This window comes from Pempheris klunzingeri, chromosome 1 (assembly GCF_042242105.1).
Source record: "Pempheris klunzingeri isolate RE-2024b chromosome 1, fPemKlu1.hap1, whole genome shotgun sequence".
Classification (NCBI taxonomy): domain Eukaryota; kingdom Metazoa; phylum Chordata; class Actinopteri; order Acropomatiformes; family Pempheridae; genus Pempheris; species Pempheris klunzingeri.
The window spans coordinates 8865476-8884648 of NC_092012.1; the positions used below are offsets into that span (position 1 = coordinate 8865476).

A 19173-nucleotide genomic window follows, 5' to 3' on the forward strand; every position below is an offset into this window, starting at 1 on the left:
GCTACAGCGGATGCCTGGTGATTTACCTCAACAGCAGATTCTCATGGGTGTCAGAGTGTGTTTCACCTGAGAGCAGATCAGCACACACACATATGTGCATGTACAGTACACACTGTTTGTCACCCTATAGGATAAGAGAGAAACTTAGAGCGCACTGTGTTCTGTGCCTTTGTCATCAAACTAAACAGGCTACAGGGAGGACTTTGAGGCACATGGTAGCTGGGTTTTTACTGGCTTATCTCTTGCCATGTCATAGTGGTTTCTGCAGAGAGGCTAAGATGAAGGCCAAAGCTTTGTCAGTGAGGGAGTGCACCTGGATGTCAGAGGAGTGCCACCTAGTGGGTGAGCTGCATGGAGAGTCACAGAGGGACGGGCTGTGTTTACCAAACATATTCAGGTCGAAAAAGGTGAAGCCGCTCACCAGGATTCAGACTGGACCCACTTACCACGTCTACTACACGGCCAGAGAGCTCCTGCTGGAGGTGCTGGACAGAGGAGCCATCCGGGAGCTGATCAGGAGAGCTGCTGGTGCGAAGCCAGGCGCTAACCGTCCGTCATACAGCCAGAGCAGAGAGCAGAGTGCAGATCTCTCAGAGGGGGAGTATGCTGAGGCGTTAACATGGTTCTCTATAGTCCTACAGAGCGGTCTGTCTGTAGGAGAGAACTGCAGCTTTGGCTCTGAGTTGACCCTGAAACTGGACGGGTGGCAGGCTGTCCTCAAGAGAAACAGCTTCCAGACCAGCCTCCTGTCTCTGACCAGACTGGAGGATGGAGACAAGCTGGAAGCCCTTTCAGCTTTCTGTAACCACTTAACCAAGCGCTACCAGGCTTTATACACACCTGGTTACAATCTGGCTGTGAAGAAATACAGACTTTCCTACCAGCAGAGTCCTTGCGCTCTCCATCTTGCCCTCCTCTGTGACACGACCTCAGGGTTCATCTGCAGCATGTATCTGTACTGTCCAGACCAACTCCAGAGGCAGAGCAGGAAACCTGTCATCGAGCAGGTGGTTGGACACCTGCTGAGGCCTTTCTGCAGTCACAGACATGTGGTTCAGCTGGACAGCTCTGCTTGGATGGAGGGCAGACTCACAGACATCTTCTCTGGCTTAGGGATCAACATTGATTTTGTTCCGACTGTTAAAAGGGCATCGCCACCGGTCATCCAGCAAACGTCCGAGGACTCACTGTCTCAATTTGTAGCCCACCTGCAGGGCTGGACCGGACCTGCTCTGTTTCCCCCGTTGGACCTGAAAGGAGCAGTGTTAGATGTGTTTCTCCCTGGACTCTGGGCGACGCTACACATCATCTGCATCAACACGTTTATGCTCCACACCCTGCAGAGCCAGGGCTTGGGCAGGCAGGTCCACCTGACAGACTTCACCAGGACTCTGGCCTCTCAGCTGGCCGTGGACAGCAGCGTCACTGTGCCTGTTCTGCCACAGCTCAACAGCTGTTCATACCATGAGACAAGTTTAACAAATCATTCAAAGCAAAGGTTAGTCTTACTGTTCGTTCTAGTGTTTAAATTAATGTTGTGACTTTATAAAATTATGATATGATGTGCAACACTGCACAGGAATAAGAATGGAAGTGAAGAATGATTTCTCTTCCATCACTGGCCTTGCAGGGCAAATGCTATTAGCTCTGGTCAGGTGATGGCAAATGAGAAACAGGACTGCAGCGCTGCAGTGAGGCTGCAGAGATGGAACAGAGCAGGAGTTTGTGGTTTGGACAACTCTGGCAACTCCTGCTACTTAAATGCTGTGCTACAGTGTCTGTGTTGCACCGTGCCCCTCGTGGAGCACCTCCTTAACCAAGACAATCGCAAACAGCTGGCAAGGTAAGACCCCCCACCCCCATCTCTCTCTCTCTCTTTCTGACTCCCTTGAATGTTGAGTCAAGCTTTCCCAGTGGCTTAACCTCCACTCGTGCAGGTCTAAGTGCCGGGTGGCAGAGGTGTTTGTCCGCCTGCTGGAGGAGATGTGGCTGGGAAGGAGCTCCAGCTGTGCTCCTGTGGAGGCCAGGTCTGTGCTGTGCTCCATCCTCCCCCAGTTCGACAACTACTCCCAGCATGACGCCCAGGAGCTGCTGCTGTTTCTCCTCAACGCGCTGCACGACGACGTCAAAAAGGTGCAGCGACACACGATCACATCTGAACGATCGCTCACCACCTCTCTGCGACAAATCGTTACACCTACAGAGAGTGAATCTGTATCTGTGTGTGTGCATGTTGTGTTGTGTTACTAGGTTGCAAAGCGCCAGATGCGTTCTTCAATACGACAGCAGAGACAAGACAAGAACAGACACTGTGCCACCGCAGTCGGGGAATCCACCATTGTCTCAAACCTGTTTGAGGGCCAGCTGAGCTACACGACCCTCTGCATGCTCTGCGATCACCAGGCGTACAACACACAGACCTTCACTGTGCTGTCACTGCCGATTCCAACGGATGTCATTAAGTGCTCCATTCAGGTACCTTGTATGGTCCGGACAGTATGCATGTCATGTTTAGTTATCTTATCTGTGCTTTCTCATAGTTCTGTCTCTGTGTTGAGCAGGACTGCCTGTCGCTGTTCTTCGAGCAGACTATCCTGACCGGGGGAGAGCAGATGCTGTGTTCTGCATGTGGACTGAGGGGAGAAACGGCAGCACTGACTTGTTTGGACAAACCTCCCGAAATTCTCATATTGCACCTGAAAAGGTGAGCAAAAACATAACACGATCTGTTAAGGCATCACTGTGGAGTAAGGGTGGATGTTTGCTTGAACAAATGCACGAGATTTAAAACTTGAATCATCACTGATAAAACATTCTCACCTAAAAGGTCCATTTAGTTGCTGGTCTGGGGCTTTCGATCAAATCACATGATCTTCGTAAGCAGATGAACTTTGCCCAGTAGCCATAGAGATGAAGATGTTCAGAGAAAGTAATTTAAGGACTTTTATACCATGTTGGCTTAATGTTTAGTTTTACGATAATGCTACATGAATGCTAATGATTCATGTCTACAGTATAATTCTGCTTGAGAGACTCAGGCCTGATCTGATCAGTGCTAAACTCCTATTTTACCTTGAAATAGTCTGACTTTGGTCTTTATTTACGCATTCACAAAAGATTTAGAAGTATCATGACGACATTATGCAAGCTTGGACATGTATTAGAATAATTGGAGGAACCGACTTTGATAAACTAAAACAGTTCAGTTCAAAAGGTCAGAGAAGAACTGACAGATGGGAAAGCTGAGAGAAAGACTATAAAAAGCTAATTTGATGACATTTCAGTTACGGATGGTTTAACTGAGTCAACATTCATTAAGTTATGGCACATTAAATGAAAAGCTCTCAAACTAAACTGTATTAATAATGAACCACAGACCTTCACAAACCATTGAATATAGTTGTGCGCCAAATCAAGAAGAGTCATTCTTTATGCTCTAACATGCGTTATGTGTTCTAATATTAAGTGCTACAGCATCCAAACACCCTGGGCATGCTGGACAGTTCGTGTTGTGGGTATTAGTAGCTGTAAACCAATAATACCTGTGAATTTCTTCCCCTGTGCAGGTTTGGTTGTAAGGGGAAGAACCCAGTAAAACTGAGGACTAATGTTGTGTTCTCAACGAAGATCGATCTCACCCAGTTTCTATCCAGTCCACTACAGAACACCTCATATTCTTCATACCGCTTGTATGCTGTTGTGGTGAGTTAAAACACACACAGCTAAATTAAATATTGACTCATTTTACAAAATATCTTTTGGCTGCTAGTTCGGCGACAGTAAACTGTATCAGTAAAGTTACAATCAGACTAATTAAGATGAATGTATATGGAAACTGACCCCTCCCTTCTCTAGAACCATACAGGTCATCTCAACATGGGTCACTACACAGCTCTGTGCCACAACGCCCTGACCCGGACCTGGCACTGTTTTGACGACTCAGCGGTCAGAGAGGTGCGGGACAGCCTTGTGCAATCTCCAAATGCCTACATGCTGCTCTACAGCCGCAAACCTTTTCAAAAGCCAAAGATTATTGGACTCTGAGCTCTCCCAGCAGGCCAAACCCAGGATGGGACTGAGTTTTCACCGTCAACTGTCCAACAATGTTACTGCACTGATGATAAATTAGCGGAGTACTCCTTTAAAGTGTATTTGAATCTGCTCCTCGTCAGTGGACGTTTTTCTGCTGTTAAGATTAGCAGCATTAACTCGTGTGCCATCATTACAGCCCCCCGTTTGTGTGCACTGTTTATACACCATGTTCTCTTATAACCTCAGGAATAATAAGACTAGAAGAATAAGAGCAGGGCTTCATTCAGTCAATCACTCTTTTGCCGGTATGTATAATTTTATACCGTATATCCCAAAACAGTCATTCAGACACAAGAACTAATTTGAAGCAGTTTTAATAAATAGTCATATGAGTTGTTTGAGGTTAATATAATCGTTATATCTGAAAGATTTTTTTTTTTTTTTAGAGTATTAAGAAATGAAATCAACATGTACAAGTAAAAAGAAAACAGATTATGATCTCATGCTAGGCAATAAAACTGTACTCAGGAGGAGTCAAATCCTGCCACCTCAGATCTCTGGTCCATTCAGAAAAAAAAATCTCAGTATACTTTGTGCTTGCTCTTGTCAGTCAGTCGGTCAGTCGGTAAAGTCAGGCAGCAAATGTTGACTCACACACTCGTATAAGTGAATAAAGTCAATTTCCCATGTTTTCATATTCTCCCGGGTCAGTACTGAACACAGAAATCCAATCAGGTAATCAAACCTCCAGCCTCTTAGAAATATTTCAAAACCAGCATCACTGGTATAAGCCATGAAGTTATTCCAGTGATTTTTTCCTCTAAATAGTTTTTTTTTTTTTAGAATAATAATGTAGAGAGTTAATTATGATTAACAGAATAAATTCTACAGCAAACTTTATAGAAGCAGGTAGGTTCTTCTGTCACTGTCTGGACCATGCAGGACAGACAAGATCTCAGCATCAGTATCGCTTCAAAGAATTCTGAGTCGAGAATTAATGTTTGCTGTTAAACAACGTGTCCTACATAGACAACTTAAATCGATTGCATATCGTGTAAGTGCAAAGAAATGTGGCTAATATGAACAAGCAACAATCTCAGTTCCCTCTCCTCTTTAGGAGTAATGCAAAATTCAACACTCACAGTCTCTTCCATCCTCTTTAAGAGCACGTTAAACATCAGAAGGCTATAGAGTTAAACCCCTAAAACACGTGGTTTGTCTTAATGAATATGGTGATATTAGGATGGCTGCTACTTTTATGAAAAAAAAAAAAAAAAAAAAACAATTTGGTCACTTAACAGATAAACACCTTGCCCTTGAGTATTTACATTTTTGAATGTGCAACATCAGCATTGGTAAGTATGTACATGCCATCTAACTGTTAACCCTGGTGTATGCACAGTACAAGCTGAAGATCAGTTCTGCGATTCGCCCGGCCACACTGAGTGCAACAGAAATGACAGTGAAGAAGCTGTCAGCCCTACAACATACAACCATCACTAGTCGGAGTAAAAGGAGCATCTGTTTAGTCTCTAGATTATCAGTAATATGAACAGACGGCATGTTTTAACAGGTATAGGGTCCTCTAGTAGCTGAAGCATTGCACTGTGTGCCTGCACCTTTCTCCCATCTGCGACAGACAGGGATCCCACAGCCACTCGCTCGAGTATGTCCTCGCGTGCACATACGCGACTAGTTAATCGCCAACTACGTGCACCGGGATCCTCAGAGCTGTGATTTTAAAAAGGAAAAGACAACCTCTAGGCTTGAGCGTCGCTGCCCTGGTGTAGTGTTTTCTCTGCATGTCCTACGGCTCCATCACAGGCTTGAGTAAAACAGGATGTAGGCTGCAGAGGACTTGACGGAGGAGGTGGAGATATCGGACACCTCGTGGTCATCAAACTTGTACCAGCGCTGCTTGAGGGCGTTCTTACAGTAGGCTGTGTAATGGCCGCCATCTAAACCCCCGTAATGGTTCTGGTGGTGGAAATGAAGATGGTTAACAGTTAGATAATAATTATATTTAATTGTTACTTTGAATGTGTAAGAAATCCACTTCACAACAGAATAAATTGCAGTTCTACTTACAGAAACTCCATAAAGGCTGTATCTCTTCAGGCTCTGTTTAGGTCCAATGACGTACTGGCTCAGGTCCAGATTGTCTAGAGAGAAGTCTACAGACGTCTGCAGCTTCTGCTTCCATCGACCCTCATAGGAGAATCTACAGAAATTACACCCATGCAAGAAAAATGAGCATGAATGTGGTATCCAGCTTAAAATTCCCCCAATTTTGGGGAAGTTTCTAAATCTTACTTCCCAAGCAGTCAAAGTGAGTACTACTCAGTAAACGTGAAATTAAAAGAAATAGTATGCAAAGCGTTTGGTCTTGGCCTACATCATTTTAAATGCAAAGATCACTACAGACCGTTTTAAGTGCACCAGGAGAATGGGTGGGACTTTCCAGATCTCGAGCTTCTTGGTGGAATCTCTGTGCGCCTTGCAGTGTCTGCAGAACACCTTGTTGTTGTCTGTAAGCTTTTCTTCCTTGGAGAACAGCCTCAGACAATCCTGCCGAGAAGCAGCAAGCATTTCAATTCAAGTATTACGATGCAAAAAATGTGTTTGTCAAGAGAGAGAAATTCCAAGTCATTTGATGGTTGTCAAAGTCTAAGTCTCCAAGTAAAAATGTCCTTATCAATGAATATAAAGGAAATAAAGGAAAGTGAAGACTCGTGCTTTTATACTTTGAGTGGCTGTGCGTGTCTGTAAATTAAATAGTCCAAGTGTAATCTTTCTGAAACGGTTAAAAACAAGAAACTCCTGACAAACACTTCAGTGGACATGTCTAACATCTGACCGACCTGTAGGGAGCACTTGCTGGTGGAGGCGAGAGGCAGGGACAGGTACATAAAGGTCTCAAATGTCCGTGACTTGCGATGGCAGGTCAGACACTGCACGGTGGACTTGAACTGCCCCTGGAACAGCGCTACAATGATGGACTCATTCAACAGCTTGTGTTTACTCCAGGCCAGGTCAGCCGCTGTCTGATCATCCAGATGGTCGTTTTCCTCCTCCTTGTACCGCTTCCTATTGTCCGCCTGACACCAGAGAAGGGACAATAACACCATTGGTGCGCAGGTACATCTGAAGCTTAAAATGTTAGCAAAACCTGCCTTCACGATCCCACTAAAGCTCAATGATTGATGGCATATTCAGAATTTAAGGGTCCTAATTATAATATTGGAGTTAGCTCTAAAAAAACTGAACTCATCGAGGGATACAGACTGATTACTAAGTGATGAAACTTTGTATTCAACACCTCTCACATCTTTTTCATTTTCATTAGCATGCAGTTCAGCCAGTTCACTCTCATTATGATGGCAGGAAGATATGAAAGGCAGGTTAACACTTGCTAATTAATATCTCATCAATTAAACTGACTGATTTATCAATTAGCCTGGACAGACAGAGTGGACTGGGACTGGGCCAGCCTGATGGCAGACAGGTCTGAACATCACACAAAAGGGACGTGATGAGATGGAGTGTGTATGATGAGAAATGCACATCATCAATTGGTACAACCTAATTGGCACCTCATCCTTTAAACAGAGAGTAAAATGGGGTGAATGTACTACTGCAGCTCAACCCCAGGTGGAGACAGTATCACAGTGTATCCAAGCTGTCTGTTGTTTTGACAACCATATTCTCTGACAGCTTAACTGTGGTTATGAAATGTCTTTTTAACAATTCAGCTATTCCTTCTGCCCATTCAAATGCACATGAAGCAAGTAAACTCAGTCGACACAGGCAATGAGGCATGTCTTGGGTCTACATGCAGAGAGATTCTGACAGAGCATCAGACCAGACAGATGCAGACACGCCACACTCACACTGCTGCAGGAGGACCAAGGACACACAGCTATTTACTTACTCTCTAATTTGCCATCAAAATGAAACCCGGTGAAAAAACAGAAAGAAGGAAAATGATAAAAGACTATGTTTTTATTGTTAACAGGCAAATGTGCAACAACATACAGGGGCAGTAGAAGGCAAGCTTTAGAAAGCCATGATTGACAGGAATAAATCACTAATTATCTATTCTGTCAGTATTAAATTCAGTATATTTAGGTGTGAATGTTTCTCTTTTCTGTTTCTTTTGCAGATATCTAAACTATTTTCCAACTTTGTTTACGCCACACTGGTGGTTGTATCCTAGAGTTGCATGAAACAAGTGTGCACACTACCTTGTTGAGGTCCTCGTGGAGTCCATCCATGAGGAACAGCAGCAGCTCCTGGGAGTCTTGCTGGTCATAGCCAGCGAACTGGTCATTGATCTTGCCTATGGTGATCTTGAAGTCCCGTGGACTGATGCACTTGTACAGACCGGCCCACAAAGCTTTCATGATCACACCAAACTCCTCTGCCACTTCTCCTTTGTGGCCAAGGATGTTGTACCTGGTGGAAGGAGAGAACAGAGACGGAGCGGTTAAATGTTTTTCTCATGTATGATTCTTTATGGTGAATAATTCCACTTATCGGGGCCCTTACCTGTTGATGTCCTCCAAGTATAAATTGTTGTTGAAGTACTCAGCCATGGCAGGAGAGTTGCACAGACACTGCAAGATGGAGTTCATGTAGCATGTGTTGCCCATGTTACGAAGGCCAGTCAGGGATGCACCCAAACCTCCAAATGTAGGATTCAGGTTGCGAATTTTGGCAGCTGAGGGCCGAGCAATCTCCACTTTTGAGTAGACTTTAGCAGTCGTAGGTCTACAGGGCAGAAGAGCACAATGAGGGAATGCCAGACTACTTTCTGCAGAGACTACAGGGAATGCATCCAAGAGAATACAGTGCAGCAAGATTATGGTAATAAATGCTACAAACACGACACTGTCCACTTATCACAGTTGCTGGAACCTCCTGGAATTGACTAGAGGCCGAGTAAGCAGTAATTCAAAAACATGCCTGCACATTAAAATGGGTCTAAATTTGGCTGAAATGTGACAGTTTTGACACCTGGGTTACATTGCTGTTGTTTCAACAGCATCTAAAAGATGTTTCATTGTGAAGCAGGTTCTGACTACAATCCTGATAGATGCTGATTATACAATGCTTCAGGCTAAACCAGATTGGCCATCTTGATATGTTTTAACCATTAAACCACAAACTTTAAGTTAACCTGGAACCAATTCACCCCATAGGGAGAATTACCCAAAATGACGGCTTGGCATTTCCTCATACACACAGTGACCAGAAGACTGTAACAAATACTACATTAGTGATTATATTGTCTGTGTTTAGGCACCAAATACACTATATGAAAAGCGAGATAGGAGTTGAATCAATATCTCTCTGACATACTGGCAAAAAATCTGAAATTTAAACAGAGGCAGCATCTATTGGCTTTTAAAATAATCTATAATATCCATTCATCATCTATGCTGCTTATCCTTGATCACTCAGTGTGTGTGACTGACGGAAAGGACAAACCATACTAAGCACAGACAAAATTAATCCATATTTGCCTCTTGTATAATATATCTGTGTGCCTTACTTGGTCTCTCTGTTGATGGTGGGTATGACAGCCGCAGTGGTCGGGCCAGTGGTCTTCCGCTGGGCCTCTTCTCTCAGGTCCTGGCTGATATCGGGAGAGGAGTAAGAGCGTTTTAGTTTAGACTGCTCCCGCTCTCGGTCACGATTGGAGTCCGGCTCAGCTGGTTGTGGTGGTTTCTGTTTGACTGTTGGCGGAGTAGAAGGTGGCGTCTGGGGAACGGTCACCTCGGGGGGGTACAGGTGGACACGGTTGGTTGGGGAATGGTAGTATCGGTAGGTTCCCGTCACTGTGTCGAGGAACTAGCCAAGAATGGAGGGGTAAACATGAAAAGAAACATAATATTAAGTAGGGTGTAACAATCAGGAATTATAAAGTAACTATTTCTCAATTCAAATAAATGCGTTTTAATTTTTATTCATTTAACTGTCATCTTCAATAAGTCCAACACTCAACATATTTCACGTTTAAACATCTGATACCTTCATCCAACCGTCTGGAAGGCCTGGCACACTCCTACCCATCTCCTCACTCCTTGCTCTGGTCAAGGGCTCCCTCTGTGGAATAAGCGCAGAAAAATACAGAAATCACTTAAAACATCTCTACGAAAATAATCAGGAGGGAGATTCATCGTAAGGGCATTGGGCATCTGAATGGGTCAATGCATGAGCTGCCTTTGGTCTCCTGACCTGGGTTGTTGCTGCCCAGCTGTGGTCATTGGGCGTCTATATTATACAGTTTGTACAGTACTGTCGCCTTCATAAAAGGGGGATTTTAATATTAGTTTTAGGAAGATGATAGAAGTTTTATCGATTAAAATAACTGTCTAGGCTTAGACTCACCTTCATTTCACTAACAATGTGGTTGGGAGCAGGCGAGTCCAGAGACATACTCTTCGAGGGTGTGTCAGAGTTCTGCTCCTTTCCCCTCCTCTCTTTCTCCTCCCATACCCTGTTCTCTTTGTCTTCCTTTTCTTCAGCCCTCTGCCTTTCTAGTCTCTTTTTGTCCTGATGCCCTTTCTCCTCCTCTTCCTTCTTACTCTTCTCGCGGTCCTCCCTCTCTAGCCTCTCTTTCGACTCCTTTTCCTTCTGTTCCTTCTCCCGCCTCTCTTCCTCTAAACGCCGCTCCTGCACGCGTTTCTCCTGCTCTTGTCTTGCCTTCTCCATCACTGCCACCGCTTCAGAGTGTATCTGACTTTGTTCTTCTTTAGACAGAGAAGTGTTGGTGGTGAACGGTGGTTTGACTGAGCGGTCAGGGACAAATGGCCCATTCAGGGTGGAGTCCTTTGCTGACCCGTTCTGGCTGGGCTTTGGCTCATCAGACACCCAGACCGAGGGTTTCTTGGTGCGGTCAAACTGGGAAAGGAGAACAGGAGGATAAAACAAAACATGTGTGATGTGTGACACACTTGGAGTCAATTTATTTTATGCTCCAAAAAGTTAAATGGTTATCAGAGTAGATACAATACCTGTGGGAGGGCCTTGGCTGTTGTAGGTGACTGGCTGGACGTGCCTGCCACAGGGACCTTCTTACTAAGGTCTGGACCAGAATTTGTGGAGCCTGCGACGGGGGAATCAATAGTATCTGGCAACCTGTCAGTAACTATGGAAGTTTTAGAAGTGGGGCGTTCTGCTGGTGCAACCCCGTTCACCAGCACAGGAGCTGAGGGTTCCTGCGGCTCAGGTTTAACCACAGGCTCTGGTGGAGGTGGAGTCGGAGGCTTTGGTTCCTCCAGCGATGGGTAGCTAAAGTTCACTGTTCAAAAAAACAAATCCAAGAAAAAAGCTAAATCTTTGAATAAATACAAAATATAACATCTGAGTCAAAAGTCTGGGACAGAATAAAGTCAATTTCATTTAACCAATTCATTCATTTGCCTTTATAATTTCTTAAAATATAAGTTAATAGAACAGGGACTGACAAATAGAACATACAAAAGCCATAACATGCATGCAGGGCTGGTGATACTCACAGTGAGGGAGGGTGCTGATGATATTCTGTCTAGGAGGCTGAACTTTAGCGTTGGTTGTGTACATGGGATAAAACAACAGCCAGTTCTCGTAGCCTCCCTCCAGCACTAGCGGCTCACTACGCAGGATAGTGATGCTGTCCCACTGTGGAGTGTACAATCACATTATTGTACTGCACAGGAACATTCTGCTGTTGTTATTCACACTCCAAGCCACCCCACACGAACACAGTTACCTTATAAAGGGCATCTTTGAGGCTCTGCAAGGTGGTACCCAGAGTAAGGTCAGTGACAGAGCTGAACCAGTCCAACAGGACTATATAGTCCACAAATCCCCGCCGCCTCCAATGCTCTTTGGACACCTCCGGCAGTTTTGCCTCAATTAGATTCACAGTGATTCTGAAAAGTCACGACAATCAGTTCAGCCAGTCAGTTTTAGGAGATGAGACATCTAGCTTCTTTCAGTTTTTACAGTTAAAGATACAAACAGAGGTTAACAGAAAAACAAGTGAACAAAGGAAATTAGATAAAAGACTCATTCATATTATCACTACCACATCCAGTTTACACATTCAGAGTCAGATCCAACAATAATGTGTGAAGCCTCATCACCAAACGATTTTCTCACCCTGGGCTAATGGCCTCCTCAGGCACGCAGATGCAGGTCTGGGCTGGGACCTGAATGTGAGACTCCTCAAAGTCCCTTTGGCTACGGGCATCCATGACAATTATTGTAATCGTCTGGTCCTTCATCATGTGGAAAAGTTTCTCAGCTGTGATCCCACCAGCTGGCACTGTAGCTATTAGAAAAAAGGCATCAAGTCAACACAAGACAAAAAAAAAGTAAAGTATCTGGAAAGTATCTTGGTTTATAGAATGATTTTCACCAATATCTCAGAAAAAACTACAGAGGTTTATCAGACTTGCTTTCTGCTTACCTTTTGAGGTTGTATTCTTCAGTTCATTCTGTTCTCCTTTTACCTGACAAACAAAACAAAAATTTATGTGGAAATAATCATCTTGTTAACATGTAAACAATATTATTTGACTGATTCCATTTGGCTTAATTTCCTCTTACATAAAATAACTCCAAATGATATAAGATACTATCAATTACATCAGCCTTAAAACTGTGTAAATAAAAGAGAAAGGGTGTGAAAAAGGTTTTTTCCCCCCACAAATATGTGGTACATTTTAACAAAGACTGATGAAAAACTACAACCTGAACTTCTACTTGCAAAATTTCACTGTCAGACACACATAGACTTAGGTAATTGTCATTGGAATGAAGTATCTGCCTCATGTAAATTTGTTGTAATCTGCAGAAATGGTCACAGTATATTGATTATTGTACATCTCTACCTTTTTGCTGTCCTTCTTGTTTGCTGATGAAGCTTTTGGAGAGCCTCGACCGGCATCTTTCTCCGTTATTTCCTCCTTCCTTTTCTTCTCCTCTTGTCTCTCCTTCTCCTCAAGTTTTTTTCGAACCTCAACTTCCTCATACCTGTTTAAAATGTAAACAGTAGTTCAGTAAAATAGAAGAAAAGTGATAAAATACTCACGTTTTAATGTCCTATCCTCCAGCTTATGGGTTATACTGTATGATATGGATAGCACAGTCTAAGATAACCAAAGTCTCTAACCTGAGTTTAAGGCTTTCAGAGAGCTTCTCCGCTTCTTCAATTGCTTTCTTAAAGCTGTTTGGCCCAAGCATGGACATGTGATACTCCTTTGTACATTGGAATAGAAAACAGTTACTCAGAAAACAACTATCTTCAATTATTTATACATTTCCACAGGTCGGTAAGTCGTTAAATGGGACACATTACAACTCTACGGTAGTTTAGTAATAAAAATACACAGAAATAAGCTGCAATTTTACAGGTATTAACTGTACCAGTTGCTGGTTGAAGTCTGGTCTTTTCTTGATGATGTCATATACTGTTAAAAACTTCATGTACAGCACATAGGATTTCTCCTCATCTCTGTCCAGACGACACTCCTCTGCCGCCTTGAAGATTTTGCTGGCACTCTGTACATAGCTGTAACACAGAAAATAAAAAAAATAAAAAAGAAGCTCTCATCACCATGTGACTGCAATGTCTTTAGTTTCAATTTCAATTCACAGTTCCTCTTAGTTATGCATGTTTTCCAGGTTTTTTGATCAATTAACCTGTATCAGTCGTGCCACATAATGACTAGGTTAATACCATTAAACCCAATGTTACCTTCTGGTGCTTGTCTTGTCTGGCTTAATTTCAGCCTTTTTATTGAGATCACCCAGAGATGTGGACAGATACAGCTCCTTGACCCCGGTGGACACTGCAGGCATCTTCGCACGATGTGTTCAGTCAGATCTCTCAGGCAGGCAACCCAGTCAGTGCTGTACACAATCTCTGGACATCTCTGGAGAAAAAATGTTTGTGTGACAGCAAAATAAAGGAAAAAAACATGCCGTTTCTAAAAACATTCAACAATCCCGGGTATAAATCGCACCAACTAGTAACGTTTAAGTTACTGTTAGCTTCCAATAACGCTATATAACAGCATTAGACGAAGTGAGTTTTCACTTCCCGTTAGCTGCTATGCACTATTTAGAAATGACCAGAATTAGGAAACACTGGTCTGAAAACATGTCATATCGATGATAATTTACTATTACCATCGCAGAACATTGTTATAGCTGTTAGCGCATTAGCCAACATTAGTTAGCCGGTGGTTGTTGTTGTTAGCGTTAGCTGGCGCAGCATATGTCAACACTGACGCCAACAACATAGAATAGTTTTCTGGCTAACGTTAGCCGCGACCATCTGCCCTATCTGGATGCCTGCCAACAGACAATTAAAATGACGATATTCAGCGTATAGCTCAAGCCAACCACCGGTTAAATACACACATTAATTAGCTAATTAAGTGTTTCCTTAGCTTTATTACCTTCCGAGTTAGCCAGCTAACTAGCTAGCTAGCTAGCTAGGTCAGTTAGCAAGCTCACGCAGTTAAGGGTTGGGTTAGCTTCTGGGAACTATTTAACAACAGCAGAGCTAGGCACGGCTACAATCACATTCAGGAGTAAAGACAGTAATAATGTCGACTCATACATAGTGGCGGGTTGTTTGATAAGACAACGTTACTGTGAAAAGTACCTCTTTGTGGTATGCGCCTTAGACTTTAGCTACTTTTTTGACAGCTGATTCCTTGTTCCTCCTCCTACTCCTCTTCTTCTTCTACTACTTCTATGTTTTCCTCTTCTTCTTCTTGCATGTTTTGCGGCAGCTGGTATCCTTAATGTAGCATTACTGCCACCTCCTGGAGTTGATTTTCTGCTTCACTGACCACTTAAACTTTTTAGGTCCTGTTCCACATTTTAAGTAATGTTAGCCCCCTCAAAAAATCTCCAAAAAACTACTAATTCTGGTATAATAGCCCACATTTCCCTGTATACTATCATCACATGCTGTGTGTAGATTCTTTACATTGTCCATAAACCAGTCAGATGCATTCCTGCAGTGTGTGGTGTTCAAATTGCTCTACCCTATTGTTCTATTCATAGCCTGTAAACTTGCACTGCTTGTTCCACAACTATGTATATACAGTCAGCAATGTGTCAATCTGACACTGTACCTATAATATGTTTATGTCTGCTTTATTTTGCTGTATATCTATGTTTGTTTCTTCCTGCACTTGTATAAGAGTGGTGAGGCTGATACAGGATGAAAAAAGATAAGATGAAGTATAACTCGAGGCACTTTTTTTTGTTTCTTTCCCTTCGCCTACAGCCATAATCCTCCTCTTACCATTACCAATGATAACCTTTGCAATCATGGAGTGGGTCAAAATGAAAGTGAAACACATTTGGTGATTTTATAGTAAAGATACAAGTATATATACATATTTCTAAAAGGGACAGTTGTATATGTCATTGGCCTGGTCATCTCTGTGTAACTACTATGTGCAAAAACCTAAATGATGTTATACCTGAGTTACACAACTAGCTGACCTATGCAACATAATATATAAAGTTTTTGCTGGTTTGGGTTTGGGTTTAAACATTATCCAGAAGAGAAAGTTTTGCTCTGCACAAAATAGTAAATCAAAAGCTTTTTAAGCTTTATTGTGTAGTACATAATGTAAATAAAGTGCTGCACAGGTTTGAAATAAAAGAATATAGTAAAGCAGAGTGATCTCTGTTAGCACACACGCTTCCACATGGAGTAGCTGACAAATACAAAACCGTTCTGCTCTGATCTGTTGGCAGCTCAGAGGTTCCACTGGAGCAGCTGGGGGTTAAAGTCCTGAGGGCACCGCGGTGGGGGTAATGAGGGAGGGGTATTGTGTGTTGCTCTGTAAGTGTCCACTGTCAAATTTATACTGCCAGTTCAGGGATCGACCTTCCAGTAAACTAAGGTTGAAATTAAGAATGATAAAGGGAAAATAAAAATGCTATAAAAGCAAAGCTTAATCAAAGTTGATTTGAATTATCAAACCCAAGGTTTTCTTTGTGACAGCCTGAAGTCATGTTGATATTTTCAGCTTATTTGAATAAAAGCCAACGAATGAGATCCATCAGGAAGCACTTTGACTTTGATGTCACAAGGCAGAGCTCGAGCTTCAATTGCACAATCATGATTAAACCTGCTTTCATCAGGCTCAAACTCCTGGACTTAAGGCACACAAGGAGCACAATAGTCACAGTGTGCTCTGCTCCATATCATGTAACACTACGTCTGTGTATTGTGCCGCACACACACACACACACTGACTCATCATTATCATCATCATCATTTCCTGCTACTGGGCTTCCTGCCTTCAAAAAGGGATCAAAAGTCTTTGTAGCAGTTATTGCTGCAAAGTTCAATGAACTTGTGTGTTTAAGCTTGAGTGTAATTCAAAGGACCTGCAAGAATAAACTTTCAAATCATGTTATATAGAAAACAACCATACTGTCCTTGTGTCAAAATGTGATTAGCTGCATAAAAGAATTTGAGGCCAGTTCCAACACAAAAATATTACTTAAATGTCTGGTTCTGGTTTTAAAAAGTACTGTAGAATAATATTCATCCAAATCAAGATAGATCTATCAGTGATGATATTGGAAATTAACTGACTATTATGGGTAAATGAAAACTACTGCTTTCATTTTTTTCCCGCTGATTTTGGACAAACATTTGATAAAGTACCTTGGAGAGGAATTAATTAGTTGGATAAAAGTAATATATAGTAACCCAAAATATTACACAATAGCTTTTAATGAAACAATCATGGAGTACAGAGGATGAAAACAAGAATGTCCACTTTGTGCATATCTGTTTATTATAGCAATAGACATTTTAGGTTACAAAGAAAGAAAAACATAATCGAAGGTTTGAAAATAAATAGTTTGGAATCAAAAATGTTCATGTATGCGGATGATTTAAATTTCAAGTTTAGCCATGTGTTTAATCTTTTACTGCATTACTTGAACAGCTAAATAACTTTTCAGAAACATGGGACACACTTCAAAGAAAACTTCAATAGAAAGCGAGAAACAATCGACAGAAAAAGAAAAGTTTGGAGATGGACTGTGCTAAAATTCTTTAGTAATTCCTCAGTTTACCTTTCCCAGGAGGAACCTTAAGGAATTCAATTTTGTATTAAAAGTATCCCTCGCACCTAAATGTGTTTTAAATCCACCGCTGTAAAATGTTTTAATTTACTTCATTGTGCCAAGTAAATGAAGCCGCGGTCAGAAATGTCCATTCTGAGGAAAGGTTGCAGGACAGGGGCCTTCATCATAGTTTAACTACAGCGAAATATCTCTACCTTGAAACAAATGTATCCGTCTTTATTTGTCCATTGTACTAATTCTTACATCCTTTCTCAAACAAACCGAAGCACATGGCCAATTATTATCCAGAATAATCTGACTCTGTTCATGGTGCTGAAATAAAAAGACTGTGACTACACTACAGAGTCGGATTTGATGTCTATTTCACATGTTTATTAAATTATCCTGTCCAACTTTGATTCAAAGTAAATCTTTGACATTGGTGTGCTGAAAACAGTATTTTGATTTAAACCGAGAAAGCTTGTCAAGGACAAGTTAGTGATCAACCATATCATAAACCTTAGCGATAAATAGAGATAAGAATTGCACCTATGCACCTAATTGCACCGAGTCAAGTTGGAGCAAAAGGAGACCCTACAAATGATGCAGAGAGTTGAATGTTTGTTAATACGAAGAATGATGTTAATGAAAAGGCATTCAGAATGAGCTTTAGAGCCATATCAGCTTTAGACTAAACAAAACTGTCAATTTTAATTTCATCTTCATTTTCATCTTCAGAGATCTTACTGCAGCCATGTTTCACATACAGTGATAATGTTGAGTTTGTAGAGAGTATTTAAGGCTCTGAGGGGATCGGTTTTTCAAACAAGGCTCCTAATATTTAGATGAATAACCTTTAAATCTTCAGCGGATTCACTTGTACAGGTCAGTAAACTGTACGTGTATGTGTACTGTATGTATATGGATATGAACCTACCCTTTGTCCTATATGGCACTGTTACAACTAAAACTTACTCTGTTTTCTTTCCCTTTTTTCCTCCTTCTTTCTCAATCTAATGATCGGATGATGGATGGATGGATGAATAAGCTTAGACAAGGACGCACCAATTCTTACAGCTGCTGGACAAATAAATATATTTGAAGAGTGTGTCTGACGAGTCAGTTGTATTTGGTGCCAGTAAATAGTACACCAACATCGTGAAGACTCTGTTTCTACCAAATGAACTCCCTGAAATTAACATCTAAGTTTACTGACTGTGCAGTTTTGATATTAATGAATAAGAGTACAGGATTCAAATGGCTCAGATAAACATCCTCTGCTGCTTTTTTAGTTTCAATGAATAAAAAGATTGCCTCTCATCGATGTGTGCTAAGCATGTTTGCATTAGGGTTAGATTTGCATCCAACCCTTGGCCTCCCCAGAGAACCAGATGAGAGCTGACACATGTCGAGCACAATGCACAGCACAAGGCACAGTGTGTGAACGGAACAGGTGCTGCTCCGGCTTTTGTCAGAGTTTAAAAGGCAGCGATAAGCTGTGACATAGATGGATTTACCCTCATCATCCCATTACCTTTTACTGTGTGTTTATCCATTGTTCATTTTTTTTATTATGTGCTCTATACTTAACCATTCTATTTGTTCGTGAAGAGTCATCATCCAATTCAAATATTGCTTTGCTCTGACAGCATTCTTCTGTAAAGCTTTCAGGCAAGATGAGAAGAGGAAACAGCCGAGAATGTTAATTGTATCACCTATGAAAACATTTTTACCATTTTGTTGTGCAGCTGCAAGGGCACCATTGTTTTAGAGGTTCATGGGGCAAATATACAGTGTACATTATATGTGTCAAAACTATACTTGATTGCTTTCTTGTCGAGCGTTAGATGAGAAGATTGATACCATTCTCACAATTTCATGTTTTTTCACTTTTGCGAATGCACATTTATGTGTCAGTAGGCCTCCTAAAAGTCTAATAATGTCAAGACGTAAACATTGCAAGACATGGCAAAAAATATTTAACACATTAAAATATGTACTGTATTTTGAAATGTGCAAAAGTGGTTGGTATGTTTC

The 19173-nt window shown here is 41.9% G+C and overlaps 2 protein-coding genes across 2 annotated transcripts; one reads left to right on the plus strand and one right to left on the minus strand.

The window, feature by feature from the left end:
- Positions 1-278: 278 nt before the first annotated feature.
- Positions 279-4044, plus strand: LOC139205468 (ubiquitin carboxyl-terminal hydrolase 2-like). The gene is made up of 7 exons (XM_070836094.1): positions 279-1498; positions 1646-1843; positions 1938-2133; positions 2251-2475; positions 2562-2704; positions 3567-3702; positions 3856-4044. Exons 1-7 carry the CDS (start codon positions 279-281, stop codon positions 4042-4044), a joined length of 2307 nt encoding a protein of 768 aa, XP_070692195.1.
- Positions 4045-4390: 346 nt separating this feature from the next.
- Positions 4391-14780, minus strand: usp8 (ubiquitin specific peptidase 8). The gene is made up of 19 exons (XM_070836255.1): positions 14696-14780; positions 13781-13958; positions 13450-13594; positions 13196-13281; positions 12915-13056; positions 12491-12533; positions 12181-12352; positions 11789-11951; positions 11556-11697; positions 11052-11338; positions 10426-10938; positions 10066-10140; positions 9587-9885; positions 8581-8802; positions 8277-8487; positions 6894-7130; positions 6458-6600; positions 6121-6253; positions 4391-6009 (listed from the first exon to the last, which is right to left on the minus strand). The coding sequence occupies exons 2-19, from the start codon at positions 13882-13884 to the stop codon at positions 5851-5853; spliced, it is 3276 nt and encodes a 1091-aa protein (XP_070692356.1). The 5' UTR covers positions 13885-13958; positions 14696-14780; the 3' UTR covers positions 4391-5850.
- Between the last annotated feature and the right edge of the window lie 4393 nt (positions 14781-19173).